A 26,904-nucleotide genomic window follows, 5' to 3' on the forward strand; every position below is an offset into this window, starting at 1 on the left:
TGTCAAGTTGTTTTAAGTTATCCAACCACAACCCATTTTTCTAAACTAACATAAAATACACCAGATAAATAATTTAAAAGAAGGAACGAAAGTTTTTTTCCCCGTTAGATCACTGCTGTGAACGCTTTCTAACATTGCTGATCTTGAACGTTCCCCAACAGCATCTCCGGTGTCCCGTTAGTCCTTCAGGTCCATTTTGCGTTACAGCTGGCAACTCTTAAAATAATGACGCAATAACCATCATAAAGCTCTATAAAAGCCATTAAAGTCTCAAATCAGTGCATATATACACCTACTTCTTCATAGATATATATATATATATATAGTTTTTCTTTAGCCGAGTTAATTCCCATTGTGTATTGTGTGGAGGAAATATGTTGCAATAAATTAAAGTTTTACATAACCTTAAGATAAAATATGTAAAAACAAGCCAAAAATGTATGCACAAAAAAAAGTGAACAGTATGTTTAATTGTAGAAATAAGCTCAATATATATTTTTGTTGATGTTAAAAGTACTTTTCCATGAACTATGGAGGCTTATTTCTGCAATTAAAAAAGGAGAAAAAAAGCAGGCTAAGTTAATTTTCATCGTATCGTTTCAAAATTTGGAGTTTCTGAGCAAGTTGGAATTTTGAAGTCCGAATGGGGGAAACACTGAGAGAAAGAAACAAGCTTCCATAATATGTTTAATATGTAAATGTGTTTTAATGCACTGATTTATTTATACTATTGGTATTTTTCATGTCAGTATGCCCAATTTAAGGTGTTTTAAACTGACATTAGATTGCTGGCATTCCCTTCATGGAAAAAGTTTTAAAAACTGTACATTTTCCAGGCTCCTTTGGGAAGCTTTCCGTCCACAAATATGAAAAGTTTCCACATCTATTCAGTTGCTAACAACAACCTTGTCCCACCATATTCCAAGTTTCCATAGCTCATTTAAAACCAAATCATGTGCATCATTTCACAGCTGGGATTGCGCGTAAACGAAGCTACTGTAAACTATATAAGTTAGAACAATAGAAAGTGTGCAGTCAGTATGTTATAAAAAGAACCAGTAACATTTTATTGAACACTTTGTGGAAGACATGTAAATATTACAGATAGGTCTACTAGTGTTGTAAAAGGATGAAATAAATACAAACAGAACTTGAAATCCCATAGGGATATATAAAAACAGTTTTCTTTAAAAGTCTCCATTTAGCAAAAGAAAAAAAAAACATCTTCAGTACTAAGCATAAATACAAACATGTTTCTAAAATCTATGCCCTATAGATTACCTGGTTATTATAACTAACATACATACTTAAAATCATCCGAGACGTTATTTCATTAGGTACAAAATAGGCCTTTTTTTCATTAAGTGTGACCATGACTGTTAACAGTTGGAAATTTGATGCATTAACAAACCATTCTGCAGCATAACTTCTCAAATCCTGAGTAAGACTGAGCTGAAAACAAAAAATATCGGGTTATGATCCGCTATAAATCCATTTTTTTATTATGACTATGGGCCGCATGTCTTGTAGCTGCTTTAGCAAAAGATCAGCGCCATCTGATAATGTTTTATCCATGACTATCTTAACATTACTCACTGATTGGAGATTGAGGGGGTTTCTGAAGTCTACAAGACTCTCACAACCTTTCAATTCATCAGCTGCTTTACTTTTGGTTGCAGATTTCTGTTTGTTAGTGTGTTGTCTTTTGGAAGGCAGTTCAGCACTAGATTTATCATTTAATTTGCGTTTGGAAGAGTTGGTCGACTCTGAGGTTTCCAAGAACTTAAGAAAGGAGTCCTCAAGTCCTAACGGCTTGAAAGACGCTGACATAACCCCATCATCACGTTGTTCTTGGGCTGCAGGGGTACCAGGATTTGAGTTCTCTCTTGAACTGTTAACAGTTGTGCGGTTCCTAAGGGTTTGTATCCTCTCCGGACAAGCTGGTGTGGGATGTGCAGGTTTTCTGGGACGGCCTCTTTTAATTCCTCCTTCTGTCCCAGTGGAAGCTTGAGATTCTGCACTATCGTCGTTGGACAGCTTGCTGTCCTCTTGGACTATTTTTTCTACCGATTCATCTATTTTCTGGTCACTGGGCTTTTCAACTTCTTCTGGCTCCATGTCCTCAGAAGATGAAGCTGACGTGCCCTCTGCTTTGTTTGCATCTTTGCATCTGGCGCGTGAGTATTTTTTGCAGAAAATGAACTGGCTCCTCTGATCTTCAATGTATCTCTCTGTGAGGCCATGTGTGGTGTAATGCTTAAATATATTTCTTTCAGCAGACTCCACTGCATCGCAACCTATGATCATGCATGGGTACTGCAGCGAGGACTTCTTGGTGCACATGGCAGATGCTTCTTCATGAGATTTTAGTGTAGGCTTTCCAAAACTAGTCCAGTGTTCAATGGACTTTCCATCTTTCTTTTTAGTGTTTTTCTTTTTCACTCTGAATTTACTTTCTACGTTCTCTTTCCCATTGCTAACCCCTGGGAAGAGCCCTACCGATTTAGTCCTTCTTCCATCACTTATTTTGGGGTCATAAACATAGTCGTGCTTTTTGATGAGGTGACGGAGCAGGTTTGACTTTGTAGTGTACACTCGGTCACATCCATCGTACTCGCACCGGAAAGTTGGATCAACCGAGCCGCTCTCAGAAATGGCAATTTCCTTGTGGTAATTCTTAATGTGCTCAATGTACTTTTCCACAGAGCTGAAGGGGAGAGCACACTCTGGCCGGTCACAGTTAAAAGTTCCTATGCTCATACTGGCCATCATGGCGGTGGCTTTGTCACGGGTGAACTTGTGTAGTAAGAGGTAATGTTGCACCAGCCGTGTGATTCCCATGAACACCCTTGAGCAATTTTTCACTTGACACCTGACTTCATTATCTTTTTCTATGGTCTGATCGCTCTCCTGTCCGGTGTTAACACTAGTCTTTTCAGCTTCAGTTTCACCTTCAGTTTTGTTAGGGGGCAGGGATGCCTGATGCATGGCCTTGTAATGGAGTATCAAATTGTGCTGGATGGTGAATGCTGCAGTGCATCCCTCATGAACACAGCGATAAGGTCTGTACGGACTGTAGGCATTGTCTGCGTCAAACATTTTGAGGCTTAACCTCTTCTGAAGTTTCTCCTTTTTCTCCTCCTTTGTTGGTGTGCTTTTGGAGCTGCTGGGTTTTTCTGGAGACGATGAAGGAGATGAAGGCGGAGACTTTAGCTGTTTCACTTTGCTCGGGCTCACGGCTAATTTTCCTTGTGGCATTTTTGCTTTGCCAACGGGACTGAGCTTCTCTTTCAAACTGGATTTCAGTGTCATTTCTGGACTGTTGTTAATAACAGCCACTTTAGGTTCCTCTGGAGCTTTTTCAGGAGCAGGTTGTGCCACTTCCTCAAATGGCCTGTCAGTCAAGTAGTTTTGAGGTGATGGTAGTCGTGTAACAGTCAATACCTCAGAGGTCACGCTTTGCTTTGACACGTCTTCTGGAGTGACCTGAGGAACGTCTAGATTGTTGTCAGCGTCTTGTTGAGGTGCAATTGCAACATCAAGTGGTTCCTGTTTTATAGCAGGAGTTACAGGTGCAGACTTTGCTATCTGGCCGCTACTGAAATCGGTGTTTGGACGTTTAATAACTGCATCAGCTTTGTTAAGTCTAAATGCACGTCTATTTCTAGCACTAATTCTAAGCTTCTGCATTTCTGCCTTTGACAAGCGATGGACTTTTTCATAGTGAATTCTCAACCCTGTCGTTCTTGTAAATGTTTTTGGACAGATCTGACAAGGATATGGTGACAGTTTGGATGGCGTTCTTTTTAGTTCATCTATCATCTCATTAGTATAATCGTGCATTTTACTCAAGTGTTTGAATAATGCTTCCTTTGTCATGAACGAGTACTCACAATCCTCCTGGTCACATTTGAAAGGTTTAGGTATCTTTTCAGTGGGCTTGTCGTCACTTTTACTCAGTGTTTTGTTCTTTTCAATAACAGGGGCTGGATCACAATGACTAACACTTTGCTCTGTGGACATTGCACTCCGCATCTTCTGTTGAGCAGCCTCGATCAAATCCAACCTTTGAAAGGCATGTGACATTTCCATCAGGTGATCCTCCTGATAAGGTACATCAAGAGCTGGATTAGCCAAATCTACTGCCTTCTCTTGCTGGATTTCAGTGGAAACTGAGAAGGAGTTTGGATAGTCCATGATATTTGTATTCTGGGGCTCCTGTTTCAACACCACGGACGAGGTCAAAGTGGTCAAGCTACAAGATTCCTGTGAGAAGTCACCATTTGGCATGTTATATATTGCTCCATTAGTGTCAGGGACATGAGGATCATTGAGGAAATCAAGAAATGATGTTGGGAGATCAGCTGTCAGGTCGATTTCATCTAAAGGTCTGCACTGTGAGCGTTTAGACAGGTGACCACCAAGAGATTTGGTGCTTGTAAACTCTCTAAAACATCTCCTGCAGATGACCTTGCCATCCTTGATGATTGCGGGCCATTTGGTACGCTTGCTCAGCCTGCTGCGTTTTCCTTTCTGCACATCTGGGTCACTTGCCTTTTCATCTGAGGGGTTTGTCTCACAGTCGGCATTGGCACAGTCCTCATCGTAAGGGAAATCAGTGTGAATCACGTTGTGTGGGCTGAGCATGCCATCCACAGAGTTGTCTATCTGATCATAACCGTGAGGTGCCATACTCTCCGGTTCAGTTATTTCACTTGTAGATTTTATTGGCGCTGGAGCCTCTGGGGTTAAACATTTCATTGGAATATCAACTGATGAGCATTGAGTGAGACAAGAGTTTTCACTCTGAGCATATGGTGTGTGGTAGCTTCCGTCAGGGAGGCTGTCAATAGTTGAGATACTGTTTCCATTATCCAGCTGTCCTGTCATACTTGCACTGCTTTTTCTCACATCTACATTGTCTCCTGCACCCTCAGGATGCATGAGTCCATACTGATGTCCTCCGTTATGCATTTGGCCTCCATTGTCAAGCATCAGAGAACTCGACACATACTGAGACATTAAACTTGAATCTGAAGGAGCGTTTGACATAGTGGGAGCGTGCATAGCTGCTACTGAGTGATCTCTATCAGATGGGAGAGACGATGTGGCTTGATAGGGGTCTGCCTGCCAGTGAGGATAGTTGCGGGGTGGGTACTCGTTCATGTTAAAGGCATCTGGATAGCAGTTATTCATAGGAGGTGAAGACCAAGACTGAGACATGTCTGACTGCATCATTCCGCTGGAATTGTTTGGGCTTCCCCAGGATGAGTACACCGTGGGGTTTATCATTGGAGTGATAGGCACAGGCTCCATCGATCCAGGGTAACACTGGGCGGGAGAGCTTGAGCATCCCATTAGGTAATCCATCTGCTGCATCCCAGGTTTGTTGCATAGTATTCCTGGCTGGTTTGGAGGCTTGGCACCTGGGTTCTGAGGTTGACTTTGTGACGCTGGTCCACTGGGTGTCTTTTTTGCAGTAATTTTGGCCACTTTGCTATATTTTTTCGCCAATTTCCAATCTTCGAATATCTCAGGGTGTTGCTTCTTCACATGCCTAGACAAACTTTTGTTTGTACTGTATGCCCTTGTGCAATCATTAAATGGGCAGCAATGCAGGTTCTCTTCACTTCCAGCAGTAGCTGCAGGTGTGCTAGTAGGATATCCTTGAAGCGAAGAAGGAATTTCTGTCTTGATTTGAGCAGGAGAAATTATTTGTGGAGTTGCTTTCTGAAACTCATTGCCTGGTACATTATTAGTCCCACTGACAGTTACTTCCTGTTGACCTGGCAAAGGATCTGTATTACTTGGGACAGGATACACTGGAGGAACAGTACCTTGCACAGCCACATTTTGGTGGGCATGTGGAGCTTGTGGTGGTTGAGTGGCATCAACTGGTGCTGGAGTGGGATTGGTCAGTGGAGTGTAGCATTTCTCTGGTTCTTTTATCTCAGGATGTCCAATTGAATTCAGCATATTTTCGACTGAGTGTTTCACTTTCAGGGGACCGGGGGCTGGCGATGTGCATGGTGATGCACTGGCATCTGATGCTTCCTTCATATGTATATCTGTATTAATCCCTTCAAAGCATACAGCAGCAGAACATGTGTCTTGTTGGGTTGGGGTGCTCTCTTGTGGTGGTGGTGGCTGCACTTTTGCATCGGATGGGGGGAGCTGATTTGCGTTGTTAAAACTGTTCGCTGCATCATTGTTGTGATTCTCTTGGTGGGACAAGAACTGAGACTGTGAGTAGAAGATTTTTCCACAGTTGTCCGTTTGGCAGGTGTAGGTAAGGTAATGCTGAGCCTCATGATCATACAGCAGGTAGGCCTCGCTGAAAACTTCGCCACAGTTAGGAAACATGCACTGGGCCTTAAATTCTGGGTGTATTTTTCTATGCATGAGGAGCTCCGAATTCGAATTAAAGCTGGCCTTGCAATTCAGCTGTATGCATATATATGGTCGGGTGCCACAGTGCATCTGCAGGTGATCATTGAGGTGTCTGACATTAACAAACTGCCTCCTGCAGTACTGGCAAACCACTTTCTGCTTTTGTATTTCTAAAAACCTCATGGCCTCTTCGTCGTTCTTGTGAGATCTGACATGAGCCATGAGGTTACGGAAAAACTTGAAAGCTTTAGTGCAGTTTTTCACAGGGCAGAAACAGTCTTGGCTTATCTGTGTGTCAGATGTAGTTTGTTCTATCTTAACAGGGGGTCCCAGCTGTTGTCCAATTTGAGATTCAATTTTAACAGGACTAGTGTTTGTCTTGGCAGCAACTTTTGAAATTTTTGATGGACTTTTAGGGGACTGAGGTGGTTTGGTTACTTTTCTTGCAGCTTTCATTGCAGCTAATCTCTCTTTGCAAGACTGCTTTACATGTGTTGCTACGTGTGGTTCTAAAATCTCCCTAGTTTCAAAACTGTCAGCGCATATTGGACAAAGATACATTCCGTCTTTGAAATGCTTCTGAGCGTGACGAACAATTCTGTGACCTAAGAACTCCTTGTCACACAAAACACAATACTGCATGTAAGCTCGCCAATTTCTGAATCGGGCAGACACAAAACCCTGCTCCCGCAGTTTTTTAGCCTCTCTATTTTTTTCTCTTTCATCTGTGATTTCATTGAGTTCATTTGTAGTGGTTAGCAGGAAATCCTCCAGGTCTTTGTATTCAGGGAGTTTGCCAAGTGCACTTTCCACCTCTTGTTCATCTGTGTCATTGAGTGTGTCAATAGAAGAGACAATAGCTGCCTCCTCGCCCATCAGTGCCAAGCAGTTGCGTTTCAATGTTTTCCAGTCCCAGAACTCCGGATCAAAAGGCCACTGTGTCTTCAAGGCCAGCAGTAACTCGCAGCGTAAAGAATTGGGCACTGGTAGACTCCCGTCCTCCTCAGGTTTTTGGTCAGGTTCATTGTACAGTGATTCCACAGCATAATATGAGTCAACCGTAGGCTGGAGTAGGAACTCTGTGAGCTGGCATGCACGCTTAACTTCTAGATCAGTTGGCAAGAGGCAGGAAATAGTCTTGCAGATGGTAGACTTGCTATCTTTATGGTCACTGGAGGTCATTTTCAGAGCTTGAATGCACATTTCTACGCACACTGGAAGCCCCACCTCCCCAACCTATGAAAATAGAAAAACATAAAGGCCAACGATTTTATTTTAAAGCCTTATATGTCTATGTCTGTTCTTGCATTAACGGTAAACGCATAAGACTATTTTCCTTACCTCGTTTTGGATTACTTTGATGAGAAACAGAATGTGACAGACACTTCTGCAGAGAAGAGCCATCTCTTTGCTGCGGCTCAGAAAGGAATCAGCAGACGACTCTAATCGCATGAGCAGTTTACTCCAGAACAAAGTCAGTTCCCTGAAAAAGTTCACAAACGGAACTGTTCAAGGTTTTGAACTGAAAGAGTGCGTAAACTTTTACACAAATTAGGCTGTGTCTGCACTGATGGAACCAATATGTTGAATTTATACTTTGTAGCATCCTTCATTTATTCACATTTGGCCAATCTATAAGCTGCATCTATAATAATGATTAACGATAAAAAGAATTGCACTTACGATATAAAGCATGCATGTTTAGCCTACTGCTGTTCCATGACTGTGCAACTCTTTTGTTCTTTGCAAATGTCTGAAACATATAGCAACTCTTACCAGGCACAGTAAACATCTCCTTGGAGAAGCTGTCTTTTGAGAAAGGAAGTACACATGCAGAGAGCGCCTTTCTCATCTCCCTCAGACTCCAGGTTGCAGATCATTTCAAGGGCATCCTTACAGTCTATTGATGCAATCTATTAGAGAAAACAGATCAAATAAAAAATCAGTTCAAATGAAATCCAGTTGCAGTATCAGTCAATTTCAGATATCAGGAAACTTCTAAACAAACAAAGGGTCAATTTGATTGATTCAACTTCAGTACAGTTTAAGAAAGGCACAGTCCGTTTGTCCGTTTCAAAAAAGCATCTAACAACAAATGTGGTTTTAATAACAATACCATATTACGAGGGCTCTAAAACATTTAAGTGGCCACAAACCCTGCTGAAATATTATTTTTAATCAAGTAAAATAGTTTATTTTAAAATAATGTTTAAAATAATGTTTTCATACCTCTTCCATTAGCTGTTCCTGACTTTTTGTCATACAAATGCAAAGCAAATAGGTCTGTTTGAAGTTCCCTTTTCCTTCATATCCCGGATACTCTGAGCACATCTTTGCAAGGACAGCTGCTTTATTAATACTGTCCACTTTGATAAGATGTTTTATCCGCATGTTGAGAAGCGTGGGACCTTCGAGCTCAAGAAATTCATGGACTGAGGAGGAGAAAGAAGAAAGTTGAGAAACTGGTCATGAGAGAGAATTCAGTCAGAAAGTTTACTATTATACACAGCGAGAGTTATTTCCTAGAATTACAGCTGTAAAAGTCAGCGCGGTGCGTTGGCAAGCCTAGACGTATAAAAAAAGAAGACTAACCTTGCTCAGTTTGAGGAATTTGATTGGACAGGATGCTGCTTAATGTGGTGTTGGCCCAGACGCCGTCCTGCTGTGCCAGTACTGAGAGCAGGCAGAGCTGTGTGCTCCCACTTTCTTGCAAAAGGCCGTGTGCCAACTGTAACAGAAGACGCACAACTATGTAATGATTACATTGCTAAAACTTCAGTCAGTCGTGCTTTGAAATTTCATTTTTCATTTCACTCATGCCTGAAATATTTGCTATGGCGATGTTACGATAGTCAATTATTGAAGTGATATATGTATTCTTTACACATAATAAATCCTCAGTGCAGTATTTTACCACATATCATTTTACATATCCTTTAAGTAAACTAAACCAAATGTTTTCTAATAACTAAGTAACTTCTCATTGCTTATCACTGAAATGATAAGAAAAAATGATAAGAAAAGTATCTACAAGTAGCTCTGCAGATACTGACCTTCATGGAGGACTGGAACTCCTCCCATAAGGCACCAGGGACATGCTGGGGCAATAAGAGCAGCAGCTCTGCACAGCTCCTGTGAATCCAACACAGCAATTTGTTAAAGCCAGATGTAGGTCAAGGATGTGCACACAATCCGTAAAATGGGGATAACCATACAAGAATAGCTTTTTGCAGGGTGTGAGTGTAAAGTCAGTTTGGCATTTTGCAAATATAAAGCTGAGGAACATTTTTAATTTTACTGCGCAGCTGCTTGTCCAAAGAAACATATTAATACCATTCATACACTCATGTTGTTCATATTAACAAAATGTTGCAACTAAAGGAACAAAGGAGTTCCTGTGGTAGTTGTATTTAAACCTTGGAGTGCAAAGACGGTGACCAGATGAGAAGTAGCTCTGGAAAGAGCATATAAGATGGGTAGAGAGTGCATTGCTCTGCTTAACATCTAGAATATATATATCTGTGTGTGCACGCGTGGTGTTATTTTTGTTATTTTACTTCCCTACTGCATCATGCATGATACAAAATCAGCGACAGAATGCAAATTAATCTGGCTGATTTCTCCTCTCTCTTAACCTTTTAAAACTGGTCGGAGTAGGCACGCTCCGTTTTGCGTAACTATTTTTAAATCCCTGTAGAACTGGAACCACGTAAGCTAGCATGATAATTTTTTTTGCATATCAAACCGGAGGCGTTGTACTTACATCTTATGCCACCAGCTTGCCCTAGGTCATGGTTTCCTTCCACATATAGCTTTGCAAAAATTGCATAAAAAGCACTTGCAGCATCAAAAACATAATATTCCAGAAACACGCTTTGCCGATCCGATTACCTGTTCAAAACACTTCCTACATTGGAATAGACTCTCAGCACGAACTATCGCATGTCCACCATTACTTGCCCGAAACTGTAAGTGACGTCATTTTCATGGAAAATGTAGGGGTTTTTTTGTTTTTTGTTTTTTTTACCTTCGGGGCTGTATAAGCCTATACTGGTGTTTTTAAAAGTTATGTTTGACTTTATGCTTTTCTGAATAGTTTCTGAGATGCTTAGAACTCAAATTGCACTGCTGGAAATAGGTTTTTTTTGATGCACATGCTGGTTTGTTTTTGCAAATTTGGATTATAATATTTATTTTTGCTGCAGTATATAGAAATTGGTGTATCTCAAAAATAAAACTATGAAGACACTCAAAATAAATTTCCTGTTGTTGGAAACTATTTTCTGGAACTTTTTTGTATTTACAGTTTTGAGGGATAAACCTCTGAAATTTCTCTAACTAGAAATATATGTAAAAAAACCAAACATTTTTGTTGTAGTTTATTGCACTTTTTTGAAATTTATGTAGTTACTATGCACTTAATGCATACATATTATTACAATTTGGGCTATAATGGTTGTATTGATGTATAGCAACTTGAAATGCTCCCAAAAATGGCACTACAACATGTAAACGTGTAAAGATAAGCTCTGGCGGACTTGGTTCTATGGTAGGTCTTAAAGAGTTAAATTGCGGTACAATTTATATAAACTCATTTGACTCACGGGTGTATATATTGAGTTTTAAAACATTTGCTGCAGTTCATTTTTTTGTTTAGCTCCATATCATCAACTCAAACTATTTCTTTCATTATTAGAGACAGTAGTGAATTGAATTTTTGTAATGTCCTTTATGGGCATAATATATGGTCCAATTTTGATATATTTCCATTCTGATACCAGTGTTTGTTTTTATTTGCTAACATTTCAGTTATCTAGATGTTTCCTGCTGTCATACAGTATTATCCCATCTTATTTGAGATGCCACTTGTAAACACTGGTGTCTAGTCACTTTTGGGTTTGTTGGAAGGGTAATTGTGAAATCATTGTTGTTTAGAGAAACCAAAATGTATTATCTCTTATTGTGAGAGTAGTTGGAGATCACTTTAGGGTGAATTATATACTAATTCACCTAAAATAAGGTAGGACCAAGACAGATTCAGTGAATGCATGATAAAACATCAGTATATCCAACCATCCTGTGAATGGAATACTTTTTCTGCACCTTTCCACACAGGTAAAATGCATATCCCACAACTGCCTATTACCAATAATTAGGCACTGATCATTACTTGAGAAACATGACTAATCGGGTCACTGTCAAGTGAGTTAGTGGCCGCCCACTTTGTGGTCAAAAAGCATTTACAATTACAATAAAGGTGGTAATAGGCCTTTATAGTATACTGCTGAATGTCCTGATCCCTGTGCAAATTCATCAGTGCAGTTGAGTTTAGCTGTGAGCAAAATCGAGGTCTAAGTCACGATATGTCCTAACCTCAACCCTTTGCTGCTTGCCTGCAACAGCCATTGCAGGCCTATATCCCAAATAGCTATTGAGATGATGAAAATATAACACTAAATGTGATTCAGAATATCTTTTCTTTTATATTTATTATTTTACGTACTTTAATGGTATCATTACCACATCATAGAATATCTAAAAAGCTTCTGTGCTACTCATAGTAAGATGTGTTCACAACATAGACGACATAGGCATGGTTATTTTGCTGGCTTCAATCTATTTTTATGGTGTGGGACTTATATGCATCAGACTGTCAATAAAATCCTGTAAAGCTGTACTGTTAGGATTAAAAACTGGTGTATAGTTTGAAATCCAAACTTTAGACACAAGTTGAAAGGGAGGCTTTGTCTTGCTGCTTGATCATCGTAAATCGGTAGCGTGATTTCGACACATCGGTACGTCTGTTCACTCCAGAGGCATAATGATGTGTTCTGGATTATTCAAATACATCTTATGACTAAGAACTAATGTACATTCTTGGTGTTGATAACTATTGTCTCTGACTTCATTTTGCGTACACGTTGCATCCTCCTCTGTAAATCATCCCAAATCTGTGGCTCCCTGAGAGATCCCCTCCACTTCCACTCTGCATTACAGCCTCAAGGACTTTGTTTTCATAAGAGCACACCCTGCAAATAGCTAAGTGGCTCCTGTAGACTGTTTATAGAGTATTTGAAAACTTTTCATGCAAGTTTCCTCTGAGATTTGGGTGTGTTTTGTTTATTTTTACTGTCACATATTATTCCTCTTTCCAAATGCCCAAAGGGATTAAATTCTCTCTTAAAACAAACCAGTAGAACTAGAACTACTCATCACCACTTTAATCTTTGGACTTAATGCACTCTTGTGTTTATGTTATTAATATCTATCACACATTTGCACTGACACTGAATTCATTTTCTACTCACAGTGACAACTTTTCAAGTAGGAGTGGCACATTTTCACATTCGGAGGAGAGACAGGAGGCAGCCTTAGCAAAGCAGAGGATGGCCACGGTGTAAACCTCCAGCAAGGGCAGTGGATCTTCATCCGTTTTCCAACGACTGGCATGTTCCACCAAGACCTTAGAAAAGAAAACAAAGACTTCAGTTAAAATAGGGCACTGAATGACAACTTACAAGCTTCTGTGCACAAATAGTCAAAAAGTTGTGCGGAATATTATCTGTTTTAGGCTTCTCGACTTTCAAGATTTTCTGCTTTTCTACATTTTTATGTCAATCTGAAACTCTCGGGGTGATGGATATAATAACCACAGTAACAATTTTTAACTTCCTGCTTTTGTGACTCCTCTTCACTGAAAGACTATCTAATAAAGATGAAAAAGCCAGAGAAATGTGGCTTTACTGGTAAAGAAATATGTTGGGAACCCAGTAAGAACGTTGAGACAAAATTTGCTCATTCCTCTTTACGGGAACCGCTTTCAATGATGTAAAACTTGCTGCTATCAGTGTAAATTAAGCTACAGATTTCTGATTATCGCTTACATTTAAGAGACAGCTACCTTTAATAAGCCAAAAAGCCATGCCATCAGGACAATCAATATTAAATGTTATGTTTAATACCATGACATACTTATTACACATTTAAGTTAAGGAGTAGTATCCTAAGCCATTAAAAATAATCTAGTGTGTGCAAAAAAAAAGTATTTTTTTTATCCTTTTTTATACAAATTCAGCAAATCTAAAACCTAAATTTAATCCATAAAACTTTATTTCTTTAACACACTGCTCGCATAAAAACGCTTATCATGCTCAGTGAGTGTATTATCCCTGCAGCTACACGCTTTTAAATACATTCCTGCCCCGACTAAAAGTGCATTCAGTCCCAGACTCTCCCTTTTTTTCCCTCTCACATAACTTTTAAGTTGAATGAATTCTTCAGAGCCGGTTAGAGATGCACTGGGTCAAATTTAAAATCTCACACCAATTTGGTGCCATGAAAATAATCTACGTTGTGTCGCAGGAAAATGGAGAAATCGCATAATGTGCATCTATGTGGTCATGGCTAATTAATGAGACGGATACTGGAGTCGGTGACCACTAGAACACTTTCTCCTTCAAATCACTGCTCAGCCAGCTGCAGGCTAATCGGTTGCTTTTACAATGACATCAGTTGAACATCTCGTGCTGGCATAGATAAAAGCGTTGTAATAAACATATGCGCTGATGTGGTTAGCTGGATTGATTAGTGCAAAAGGCCCGGGCTAGCACACTGGGGGAAAAATCACTGCCCTTTCCGTACAAAAAAAAAAAAAAAAAACAGCTTCACAAAAAGTAACCTAAATACACACCAAGCTAAAATCCCCACAAGCATGGGTGCAGTCTTGCAGCGCTTACACTGTGTTTTTTTATTACCTTTAACAAGTATAAATAGCGGTGCACATGAATGCAACCGCTCAGGAAAATCTCGCTAACACAGCTATCCGTTTTTGCACAGCATGACCACTGCACAGACAGGGGGACCCTGCATACCAGCTAGCAACATTCATTTGCTATTAGCTATCTGGCCTGGAAAATACGTGTAATTAATGCAGCGCGGGCACGCGATGGCGTGGCTTCTCGCCGCGTGGATGGTCAGACTTTGCAAATAAGTGCATGCCGCATACGAACATCACTGGTAAACCTGGGGGAAAACACTGAGGAGGTTTTTTCCCCATCTTGAAATGTGAGGGAGCTAGCTAGGCTGCTAACCCCTTAGCTACATTGTTATAGCAAACGTAGACGCGCATCCTCGGCCAGGAAACCAGAGGGGCTGCAGGCAGCCCGGGATGAGCAGCAGGATAACGAGCTAACCTGGCAAAACTCCTGGCAGAAATGCAAGGAGGCTTCCAACGGGGGCTGAGAACTTTCTTTCAAAGCTGTGGTCAACGCTTGGAACCGCTCTCGGAGCTCCTCGATAGCTTTCCGTGTATCATATTCCTTCTCTGTCTCCCCCTCCGCCATCTTCACAACAATCACGACCGCGTACGCACAGATGTTACGCTGACAGACTTGCACACGCACGCGCACGCAGGGGGAGGGGAGCGTGTACTGTTATAAGCTCAACATAACCCCGATGTCAACAAAGCATCCACAACCTTACGCATAAAATCACACTGTGCACACGAGCTGTGGGTCACATATATGCTGACGCGGTAACCTCAGAGTGATTGATGTGGGTTACCATCAACACTGCATAGTAGGGTACAAGACATAAAAAGATACCGCAGGCAGGCTGTGACATCGAGGCGTGAACCAGCCATCTCCTAAAATAACACAAATCTGTGTGCAAAATGATTTTAGTCTACTCCCAGTGTCCCCACGCAAACCTTATGTATCTTCCAGGTATGAATCCTGAGAATGTGCCCCTGGGTCTGCTGCAGAAAAAGGCCTGATTCAGTGTCGCATGCTAAGAGTCACTCCAGCAGGCCAGATGTTAGAGGTAAATCAGATTAATACTCGAGGTACATCTGTGCAGCCCGAGGGAAAAAAGGATACCAGGGTATATTTCATAAATCTACAATTCATGTTACACCAAATGAGCATTTGAATTCAAATTGAACTCTTCTACCTGCACCCATGCTCAGAGCAGCACATCAGAATAAACCTTTCTAACATTAACGAACAGACTCGGTGCTCTAGTTTGTTACCTGGACCAGCAGGAAACATGTTACTCAGTGGTTATCAAGCTGGAGCCAGTTCAGCCAACTAGGAGAGCAAGATGAAGAGAAGCTAAAGTGGATGCGTATGTTTTTTTTTTCTTTTATAATAAATAAAGAAGAATGAGATTTCTGATGCTACTGAGCAGATGATACACACCTTTATTTCTGGGAAATTCAGCATGAATTCTTTTTTTATTGGTGAAAAGGTGTTGGGTGTGGGATGAGGGGCTTTGAATGAGGGGCAAGCCAGAAAAGAAAAATACAAAAACCACTGATGTAACTGTAACATGTTACCCTAAGCAAAGAATGAAGTGTTTTTATTATGTTTGTGTTTTATCATAATGCCATAAAACATTTGAAAAAATATATCAGATAGGTTGATATGTTAGAAAACCCTTCACATTAAAGGTTTTTCATTTCTCTCAACAAACTGTTAGGTGTGGCTGTGTGCAGGCAGGAATAGGACCCAAGGTGCAGACTCCGGAGACAGACGTGAACTCAAAAAAGGCTTTAATTTAATACTCAAAATATAACAAAACTAAAAAAAACTCAACACAAACTTAAACTAGAGACATAAGCCATAAGACAGAACTCAAAGAAACCAAAAACTAGGAAGTATAAATAATATCAAAAACTCAAAAACCCTGGGTCGACGACCCAGGCATCCTAACACAAACGTTAAAGTCGAAGTTACGGTACATCACCACCCATCCTAATAGCTCTCTTTAAATGAACGTTTAGTATTAAAAATGACATCTTTATTAGGTGTCTGAGCTCATCCAAGTGTCATCAAACTGAAGTGGTTAAATCATCACTCTAATGACTTCTATCTTTCCTACGCTGACTTAAAATTCAGCTATATTTCTATAATTTATTTGCCATTAAAGCACATTTTGGCTGTTAGTTCCTGAAAATGTTCTATTCTGTCGCCTTACTGACATTAGAGTGTCTCAGCCAGAAAGTCAGTTCTCACTTTTTAGTGAGGTGCAGTTTGTGTAAGAATGCACCTTTCTCCAAAGAAACACTCATGAAAACCTCCTTGTAACAAATCATTCTGCATGGATTTAAAAATAAGACTCATTCCTTAATCCAAGCTCTTGTTGCACATTTTAATCGTTTTTCAAATCCACAATTTTTCAAATACAAATAAGGCAAAAAAAAAAAAAAAAGTAGGTTAAAGAAACATCACAGCCACAGAATTACTGTGAAATATATTCTGGAAACACAAACACATGCATTTTAAAACAGAGTAAAGCGTGTGCATATTAAAAGAAACACAACATGTTTGCCAAGCCGAAGGATGCAGAGTGGTCCCCAGTCCCCATCTGTCATATCTTATGAAAGTAACAGGTGCTGCAATGGCAGTCTGTGTGGTTTCTCACCGAAATGCCAGCTATCAGGATCTGCAAAAGGAACAGATGATTAAGGAGGGGGGAAAAGGGTGAACATTAACACAAAAATGGCATAACACTAAACCGTTCTGTCATGGTATTTTGCTCTATAGTCTGTAGTAGTGTTTTAAACTGAAATAAAAACCATATGAGAAGCTTATGTGCATTTTTTTCCAATAATAATAATAATAATGATAATAATAATAACCCTTTAAAAGTTATATAAGATCCCCTAAAATAAAAAGAAATGAATAACACAATCATTCACTCAGAAAAAGTGCTTACATGTAATACACATCCTAACTATTCGATAGCATCCAACTCCAAGATTTGTTTTGCTAAAATCTTACTGACACCAACATAAATTAGGCTAAAAAGTCACAAATTCATAGAAAAGTTAAATAGCTGCCTGACATTGTCATGTGTTTGTGCCTCTACCTCGTGGCTGTGCCTTGCGACGCAGCACGTCGCCTCTGAGGTGATGTTTTTTGGGATATTCATTGTCTTCATGGCTCTGAGAGGTGTCGGGTACGCTCTGGAGAAGCAGCAGCCCATGCACTGGTAAACCGGACGTTCCCTTGAGAAAAGATTGTTCTTTCTCAACGTGCATTCTTCACAGCCCACTAGAGAGGGTGGTTTAGAAAAGGGAACCATTGCTAAAAAACCCAAACTGCACGGTTTGCAATATTGTGCCAGCATTTGAACACTGAGATTAAAAACACAATCTCTGTGATAAGAAATTTAGAACAGAACATTGTGACTTTCATAAGACTCAGATCATTTACATTTAATTTCAAGTCCAATTATAAAACACTGGATGAACTTAAAATAGTATTTACATCATAAACAATTCTTACTGTTTGATAAGTCAATGTTGGGATAGGAATCAGCTATGTAAAGAAGAAAAGACAACAGCAGAAGGGACAGTCCAGGTGACTTCAGTGAGCCCATGGCGGTTGTAGCAATTATCTAAAAATATAGAAACAAATACAGAGAAAGTGGTAAATGCAAATAAAGAACTATAAAGTTAAAGCATAAGTATAGAGACAGAGTATTACCATGTTGAGAGAAAGTGTCCCCTTCACTGTGCCTCTGTACAGAACTTACTTGTAGTGAGAACTTCTAGTCTAATCCATCCCATTATATAGCCCACACATTTTCCTAGCAGTTTCCTGGATTAAGTGAAGCTTACCAACCTTATCAATGATCTCTGTGACCCAGTGGAAACTCAAAACATACTTCATTATCATCCTTCCATTCTGACGACGGTGGTTACATTTAATCCCCGGATTTTTGTTACTAGGTAACTGAGGGGTGAGCAAAAAGGGGGGAATTAATTAGAGATTTATCTTAGGCATTTCGGTTTAGTGGACAAAGGTCATTTTTAAGGCTAATGTGCATAAAACTGTTTTCGTGACTTTTTAGAATTCTGAGGTGTGTAAAAAGGGCCGATGCTGAAATACACAATTTATTAAAGTGATGTCATCAAACTAAATGTTGCTGCCTTTTCTTAACCGCTCTCGGTTCCACGGGGACTAACACGAATAGATGCAAACGTCTAAGAACAGCAGCTGAGAACAACAAAAGACCTGCTCCGGTGGTCTCTGATTTACCTTTCTTTGAGCCACGATTTTGCTTTTACATTGAACGAGTCAATGGTTTTGTTTGCGGTGATAAAAAAAATCCACATGTGTGGATGTTTAACTGTAAAACAGGATGTTTTTCATTTTGCATCAAGTGCTCTCATTATGGGTACTTGTTTACTGCTAGAGTTTAAAGTCATTTGACTCACTAAATGTAACTCCAAAATACTAAGTCAAAAATGGTTGCACAAACAGTCATCACTAAGACCCGCGTCAGATGTTATCAGTCCATACAGTGGGTGTTATTAGCAGAAATCAGTCCTATTTTATGCCATTAATTTAATACTTTGGCACTAGTTAGAACTTATTCCATCTCTTCAAGTATGATCTCACATGAAAAATTCATACTGGATTCTGTATTACTGACAAGAAAGCATCTGGTTAGCTTATAACATTACATCAATACTGTATATACATTTTTTTTAGAGCATGTATAGAGCTGTTAAAAACTCGTTGTCCCCTCACACTCACAAGATCATCAAAGAAATGTTGACATTAGACAAAGACCATTCATTTACCCTAATACACGATATTATGTTTTAAAGACTGCATTTTGTATTTAGGTTATCTTTGACTAATATTCAGATTTGTAAAAATGTATCCGATGTTCAGAAACATGTAAGCGTGAGAAATATACAAAGAAAAAAAAAGAAAGCAGGAAATACTTTTTTCACAGCACTTTGACTCATTTTAACACTGTGGCTTTCTGTAAAAACTGAGATGTAAGATGTGAAATAGTTCAGTCGAGCATTTTTGTCTTCCTCTTTTCACCTTATGCTGTGTTAAACTAACTCCAATACATCTTATTTCACGGGCAGACATCAATTTTCATGTACATTTTCAGCACTTCTAAAAATAATGCATGTCTTCCTCTGTAAAACTCACTCACTTCCTATTGTGAACTTTTAAACAGGCATTACAGAAATAAACCTAAAAAGATTTCATCTGTTTCTCAGTAGAGAAACATTTTTTTTTAAAGAAAGGATTAGAATTAATTTAGATAAAAGAAGCTATGAATTAATGAGCTGGTGTTTGATGGTTGTTAGGGGGGATCCATGTCTCCACCTCTAACATCTAAAATGTCAAGGATGAATATGAATGTATTTTGGATTTTGGTTGTGTGTTTACATAAGAACCCATCCCTCGTGTCCTTGGTTGTGCTGGTGATAAATCCTTGGCTTAAGTGTAGAAGACAAGATGTTCAGTGGCCCGAAATGTTAAGAGATTATTTTTTTTTCCATATGCCAGATCAGTCGTTGTAGCATGAAATGTAACTGCGTTATAAATCTAACATTCATAATAAAGTAATTATGCTAAAAAGTATTTGACTGTATGCTGTTGCTTTGCATAGCTGGAAGGCAAATCCAATTTCAATCAAATCAAAATATAATGGCCACATTAGCGCTGCTATCTGAGAAGGCCTTTCATTGAAACTGTTAATTTTAACCATAAAAAAAGAATAATACTACATCTCTTTGACTGCTTTTATTCATTTATTTTATTTTTTTTACCCTTTCATGCTTTTTTCTGGGTTACTTACGTAACACCATATTTGGCTATTTGCAGCAGTGTCTAAAATAACTGCTTCAAATCATCACTGATGAGTGAGTTCGTGTAATGAAGCCGAGCTGAATAAGTATGTCAAAGGAAGTGGAGATGTTATGAGATGTTTACAGTAACTGACAGTTCAGAGGAGGGGTGCTGCATATTAAAGGGATTTAACTGAAAGTTCACTGAAAACAACAGTCAGTGATAGAAACACTCATCTTTCTCACTAATCTGTTTCACAGTCTTCTGCTTTTTATACTCAAGTATTATGTTACATTTCTGCAGATTCACTTGAAAGCCTCAAACTACTACCTTGTCCACAATCATCTCATTCCACTGTCAAAATGAGGACAAGGATCAAAAGTTGTAGTATACATAGTTACGTGCCATGAGAATACTCTTTAGTTGGTTAGATGTTGATGATGTAGAAGAAGCGGCTTTTCTCAACCATTGAAATAACTGTCATCATCACTTGTGTTTTTCAGGACATATGGTTTTTCAGGACTTTGTTGTTGTGAAACTGGCCAGTGCATTTCTTCTATGTAAATCATTTTTTCTTCTTCTTTTTTTTTAATCTCACATGTAAGCTATAAAGTACAAATTCAACACTTTGAATAAACTACAGTTATTATGTCTGCTTTGTTTGTCATGAAATAATAGGGGAATCGATTTGCCTATGAAACAACTTGTCAGTTAATTAAAAAAAAAATTGAAGAAGATGGATAAAAATGGCTGCCATTTCTATATATTTATTGCTAAATTTAACAAACAAAAACCCCTTGTTCAGAAGTCTGCTATAACATTGTTGTTTGATTTAAAATCTGCTGTGGTAGTGAAGAGAGGCAAAAGAACAACTGTTGATAAGGATGTAGAAGAGATACGATGTATTCTTAGTTACCAAGGTAACTGCAATATTTAGTGATAACAAATTTCTATTAAATCTTGAACTAACCAAGCAGACTGGAAAATGTGTTGTATAACATGAAGTAAAGCTGATTGGACACAGTGGTCGTAGCACAATCTTACATTTTCAATTCATTGGGTTAAGACTATTTACATCATTTAGCTTTTTCGAACGGGGATATTGACATCCTGGAAAAGATTACTCTGATTAGAATTGAAATGCTTTGTAACAGGATAGAAGTGATCACTCAAATCAAGTTTGGAATCATTTCTAGGGAACCTTTCCACTGTGGGGACAAGTGGATACAAACCATTACAGCAAAAATTTCCACCACAGCATAACAGAGCCACTAGATCCACTCAATAGTTCAAGTTTTTCCTGGACAATTTTGGCACCAGTATTCCACAGCATGTTGCAGGAAATCGAGGAAAAGGGCAGACTACCACCAAATATGAATTCTGCTAGTCTCCTGCTAAAACCAGGCAAAGACCCTTTATTTCCCTCAAGCTATCGTCCAATTTCTCTTTTAAATGTAGACCTTAAAATAATCTGCAAAGCTCTCTCAAAGAGATTAGAGAAAATGACCCCCCTCTTAATTCATCCTGACCAAACTGGTTTCATAAAAGGTCGGCACTCCTCAACAAACACTCGTAGATTACTTAATTTAATAGACTACTCATACGATAAAAACATCGAAACCATAATATTATCTCTAGATGCAGAAAAAGCATTTGACAGAGTTAATTGGAAATTTTTATTCGCAACTTTACACAAATTTGGTTTTGGAAACTCTTTCATAAACTGGATAAGAATATTATACAATTCCCCAACGGCTCGTATCAGAACAAATGACCAGACATCCTCCAGCTTCTGTCTCCTGAGGGGCACCAGACAGGGATGCCCACTCTCCCCTTCACTTTTTGCAATTTTTATCGAACCTCTAGCAGCAGCATTTAGACAGGCTACAACAATTAAGGGCATAAAATGTAAGAACATAGAACATAAAATCAGTCTCTATGCGGATGATGTGTTGCTTTTTCTGCAAAACACACAAACCAACCTCTCTGAGGTAATTACTTTAATAAACTGGTTTTCAAGAGTTTCAGATTATTCAATTAACTGGCCAAAATCTACAGTTCTCCCCATTAACTGCTCCTTCCATAATTCTTCCTCTGCCCCACTGCAATCCGGAAATATTAAATATTTAGGTATTAATGTCTCTCCTAAGCTTTCAGACTTAACTAAACTAAACCACATCCCACTTCTAAAGAAAGTAGAAGGCGATCTGACTAGATGGAAATCTTTACCCATATCACTCATGGGAAGGGTCGCCACTATAAAAATGATGATCTTGCCAAAAATAAATTACTTATTTTTGATGATCCCTAACAAACCATCACAAGATTGGTTCAGATCTCTGGATTCATATATTTCCAAATTCCTTTGGAAAGATAAACCCCCGCGTATTAGCTTAAAAACGCTACAAAGAACCAAGGATAGAGGAGGATTAGATCTGCCTAATTTTCACCAATACTTCTTAGCCAACAGGCTTCAGTTCATCTCAGAATGGTTAAAACATACCTTCTTAGTTGAGCCCTGGCTAGATGTTGAACAGGCACTATGCAAGGATCTAGAGATTTCAGACCTACCATTTATTAGCTCAAACATCAAAAGACATGAATGCTTTAAAAGTATCAACATCAGCTTTTCTCTAACAGCATGGTGGGAGTTTCTAAAAATAACGGAGTCTTCATTAATCCCATGCAAACGTACACCTATCTGGAATAACCCTGACATATTACAAAACAATAATATGATTAATTTCCCAGAATGGAGTTGTAAAGGAATTAAATACTTAGAACATATATTAGAGGGAACAGAATTTATTCCATTTGACAGACTAGTTGAACAATATGGGATCAACAAGACAAGGTTTTTAGAATATCAACAAATTAAATCCATAGTAAAAAAGAAATTTAACCTCAGTCAAGTTGAATTACAAACACCACTAAGTGCAGCACATTTTCTTACTCTTAAATCCCCCAAATTATTATCTAAAATATACAGAACACTTTCTAAATTAGATGAATCAATATCCCTTCCTACTGCAAAGTGGGAAGCAGATTTATCAGTCAACCTAGACCAAAACTTCTGGTCTCAGATTTGCTTAAAAACTTTTAAATTAATTAAAAATCCCAGTCTGCAATTAATACAATACAAAATACTTCATAGAGTGCACTATACAGGTCATCGGATGTTCAAGATGGGCTTTACATCTTCCAACAACTGCTCACACTGTCAAGGCAATATACCAGACAATTACATCCACGCTCTTTGGTTCTGTCCACCAGTGCAAAAGTTTTGGCGCGAGATATGTGAAGACTTATCAAAGTGTCTGAAATGTAACATTCCAACTTCCCCCTTAGTGTGTCTACTGGGCAGCTTAGATAATGTCACTTCAGAAAAGAATATAGCCCATATGATCTTCACTGCCCTATGCATAGCCAAGAAAACAGTCCTCATGAACTGGAAAAATAAAAATAATCTTAATTCTAACCAATATAGAAATTATCTATTAGATTACATTAGTTTTGATACAGCCTCTGCCACCACATCAGATCAATTGCTCTGGGCCCCTTTTATCAGCTCCATCACCTAGTGGGGGTGGGGGGTCATAGTTTGGTCCCGCCTTCACTGTTGTGATTGGTGAGGGGGTAGGGACAGGCTTAGGGCGTCGGGGGGTTCCCCGGAGGCATCTTCCTTGGGGGGCTCAACCCGGGGTAGCGGTCACGTCCGGTTGGGGGCTCTGTTGGCTCTCAGGTGACTGTTTCCTCGCGGCTGCGTGCAGCGGGGCTAGGGGAGGGTCTGTGCTGACGGACGTGGGTTACTGACCTGGCAACCTGGCTGCCCCTGGGTGGGTCCGGGATGGGCGTGAGGTTCTGGGGGCGCTCCGTCTCTGGGCTGGGGCCCAGGCCGGGCCTCGGGGGCTTGGGTCCTGGTTGGTGTGTTGCCGGGGTTGTGGGCGGGTGGGTGCATGGGGGCCCGGCCCTGGAGCAGGGTGCCTCCGGTGCGTCGAGCCGCCTGGGGGGCTCTTCAACTGGTGGGGGGGATGGTCACATCTTGCAGGAGCTTTCTTCTCTTCAGGAACTCTCTGCAGGAGGGGGAGATACAGGAGAGGTGGAGGAAGATCTCAGCCTGGGTGTTTATTGTCTTATGTAGTCTGGAAGATGTGTGGATGGTGGGGTGGGTGCAGTTTTCTCTGTGGTGGGGTTGGGTGGACTGTCCAGGGCTCTGTGGAGCCGGGGGGCGCTACTGCACTGGGCCCCGGTCTGATGGGCCTGGGCCCCCCTTCCCTGGCGGGTCGCGGAGGGTGGGAGTGCCTACTGGGGTCAGCGGGGGAGCTGGCCCCAGGGAGGGGTTACCTGCCCCTCCCTTCCTTCCCTCCCCATCTCCAGCTGCCTCCCTCTTCCCGCTCCTCCACAACCACCCACACATGCAGGGCCTTGGAGTGGGGGTATGTCACCAGGGTGCAGAGGAGGCTACCCCCCCCCCCCCCCCCCCCCCCCCCCCCCTGTCCCCTTCTGGCTGCCTCTGCCTCAATTTTATCCCACAACTTAGACATTCACATTATTCACACTCTCATTACACATACATATAGGATCTTGGGGGTGGGCACAATCACGGAGTCCAAATCTCCATCAGGGTGTACACCTCACCCCTGACGTCGTTGCCCACCTCTCAATTTTAAATACACTTAGTCATTGAGGGCTAGCAGGAGGGACTATGCGTTTACCTGCTGCTCTCTGGCAGGTAGCTCCATGCCCTCCTGGGTTTTAATTGCACCTTAGAACACATATGCATCAACACTACAATGAGCGGGTGGAGGGAGGTTTGGAGTCTTCTCCCACCCCCATTCTCTGCGGCCTGCTGGAGCGGGAGGGCTAGTAGGAGGAGTTGGCCGTCCGACTGCGGTCTGGGGTGTGGGGCCTCCCTGCTGCTGCGGAGTCGGGGTGGTCTGCCTCTCCCCACCGCAGGGAAAAGGGTAACACCACCTGGGTCTGGGTGCAATTCCCCCCTCCAGGGGCAAGGGTACCTAGACCCGGTTTGTAGAGTACGCTTGGGGAGTGTGATTGTGTGTACAGCGTCTCTTTATGTCTGTCTCCACGTTGGTTGAGTGTGGAGTGAGTGCATATGAGAGCATGAGGGTGGGAATGGATGTTTGTGTCTGTGTGTGCCTGTATGTCTGTGTCTATATGTCAGGTTGGGTATCAGACGCCACCTCTCTGGGGACACCTCAGGCCCTCCAAGGTTTGGAGGCCTATCTCCACCCACCACCACTTCCCCTGCCGGTGGCGGACTCCCTCAGGTGTCGGTGTGTTGGTGGTTCTTTGTGTCTGGGGGTGGGCGTCCGGGTACACACCGGCTCACTCCTTGGCGGCCGCTTGTCGGGGCCTGGGGCCTGGGGCTCGCTCGGGCCCCTTTGGAGGTGGGGTGCCCCCGGCCTCTCGGCCTGGGGCTCGGTCACTCAGGCACAGCTGGGGGCCGACGGAGCTCACGGGCGCGTCACTGCAACTCCCCCTGACTTCTGCTCCGCGGCTGCTGGGCGAGCCCTCATCTGGGACTCTCCTCAGCTCTTACTGGGACAGTGGCGCGGCTGCCCCTCTGTTGGTCTTCCATGGTCTCTTGTGTTCTGGGGGCCTCTGGATGTCTGGAGTTTTGATCTCCTCCATACCCACTTCACACCCTGGAGGACGGGGCTGTGGCCCCCCCACACTCCCTAGCAGATCATTACATGGAGAAACCTTTGGAATGCAAGCATGCTGATCCACACAGGTATGCACACATGGGTATTCACAGACGCGGACTAAAGCTTTCTTGGCTGCTGCCTCAAAGCACACTGTGCGCTGTCTATCTTGCGTGCTGCACAATATCGTTTATTATTTAGTAAATATTGATATATATGACTAGCTAGTTTATTGTGATGGTGCTTTGTTTTCTCTATTATTATGTTGCTCTTTGTTGTTTGCTGTCTCCTCTGTTTGTTTTTTTTGTTTGTTTGTTTTTGTTTTTGTTTTTGTTTTTTTTTTCTCCATACAGGTGACCCAGGAGTTCTTTTTTTTTTCTCTCTCTTCCCCCCCCCCCCCCCTTCTCACCGTCTCTTCTCCCCTTTGGTTTTCTTTCTTTCTCTCCCCCTCTCTCTCTCATTCATTCCCCCTGTCCTATTTATTTAAAAAAAAAAAAAAAAAAAAAAAGACAAAGGATGAACTGAAGCTCTGCCATCACGTAATGTCGCATACTGCTGTTTCTGATGTCATTTAAAAAGAAAAAGAAAAAAAAAAAGTTTTTCCTTTATTTTATATATGAGAACATGAAAATGAGCTCCAGCATGCAAGAAATATCAGATCAAATATTATTTCTCATTCCTCGGACTCCAGAATCAACTTTCTGGGATTTCCTTACCTGGATGATTGAGCATCCATCAATAGCATCCAACACAGAAATGTGTTTCTGATCCCCTGTGAGTGAGAATGATGGGGGGCCAAAAAATTACATTCCTCTTTCTGTGTGCTGTTAATTGATGTTCGTAGGGGACTTTCAGTTACACTTTTAGGTACAAAGATCCCTTTTGATGCTACTGTGCATCTACTCAAGTCAGTCGGTTAGGGATGTGTTAGAACAGGAGATTCACAAAACTGCAAGGAACAGAAATTTTGCTGAGTTCCTCAGAAGGGAGATTAAAAGAGACACATGGCAGCATGAGAAATATCCCTAGTGCCTGTGTCTATTTGAATATGCCTGAGCATGTGTATTACTAAAAAAATATTAACAAATATAAACCACAACAATAACATAAAAACTATCACTACATCAATTACATATTAATTACTACTGATCAGAGTGCTTGGAGTCATTAAGATATTTATCTTTATAGAGAAATGTTATGTTGCTGTTATAGTTCGGCCTGTGGATCTGTGACCTATTCTGGTT

The 26,904-nt window shown here is 40.7% G+C and overlaps 2 protein-coding genes across 3 annotated transcripts; both read right to left on the reverse strand.

Moving 5' to 3' along the window:
• Nucleotides 1–1,041: 1,041 nt before the first annotated feature.
• Nucleotides 1,042–14,747, reverse strand: znf292a (zinc finger protein 292a). The gene is made up of 8 exons (XM_004540873.4): nucleotides 14,583–14,747; nucleotides 12,699–12,853; nucleotides 9,444–9,522; nucleotides 8,983–9,118; nucleotides 8,620–8,822; nucleotides 8,167–8,303; nucleotides 7,732–7,873; nucleotides 1,042–7,626 (listed from the first exon to the last, which is right to left on the reverse strand). The coding sequence occupies exons 1-8, from the start codon at nucleotides 14,730–14,732 to the stop codon at nucleotides 1,474–1,476; spliced, it is 7,155 nt and encodes a 2,384-aa protein (XP_004540930.2). The 5' UTR covers nucleotides 14,733–14,747; the 3' UTR covers nucleotides 1,042–1,473.
• A 1,861-nt stretch (nucleotides 14,748–16,608) lies between these two features.
• Nucleotides 16,609–18,093, reverse strand: cga (glycoprotein hormones, alpha polypeptide). 2 transcript variants are annotated; one of them, XM_076877418.1, is made up of 4 exons: nucleotides 18,018–18,093; nucleotides 17,679–17,790; nucleotides 17,260–17,444; nucleotides 16,609–16,833 (listed from the first exon to the last, which is right to left on the reverse strand). In XM_076877418.1, the coding sequence occupies exons 1-4, from the start codon at nucleotides 18,069–18,071 to the stop codon at nucleotides 16,759–16,761; spliced, it is 426 nt and encodes a 141-aa protein (XP_076733533.1). In that variant the 5' UTR covers nucleotides 18,072–18,093; the 3' UTR covers nucleotides 16,609–16,758. The 2 variants fall into 2 exon arrangements, with proteins under 2 accessions (XP_076733533.1, XP_004540537.1); XM_004540480.3 differs by lacking the exon at nucleotides 18,018–18,093 and adding an exon at nucleotides 17,880–17,967.
• Between the last annotated feature and the right edge of the window lie 8,811 nt (nucleotides 18,094–26,904).

The sequence above is a fragment of the Maylandia zebra genome, linkage group LG19 (genome assembly GCF_041146795.1).
Source record: "Maylandia zebra isolate NMK-2024a linkage group LG19, Mzebra_GT3a, whole genome shotgun sequence".
Lineage (NCBI taxonomy): Eukaryota > Metazoa > Chordata > Actinopteri > Cichliformes > Cichlidae > Maylandia > Maylandia zebra.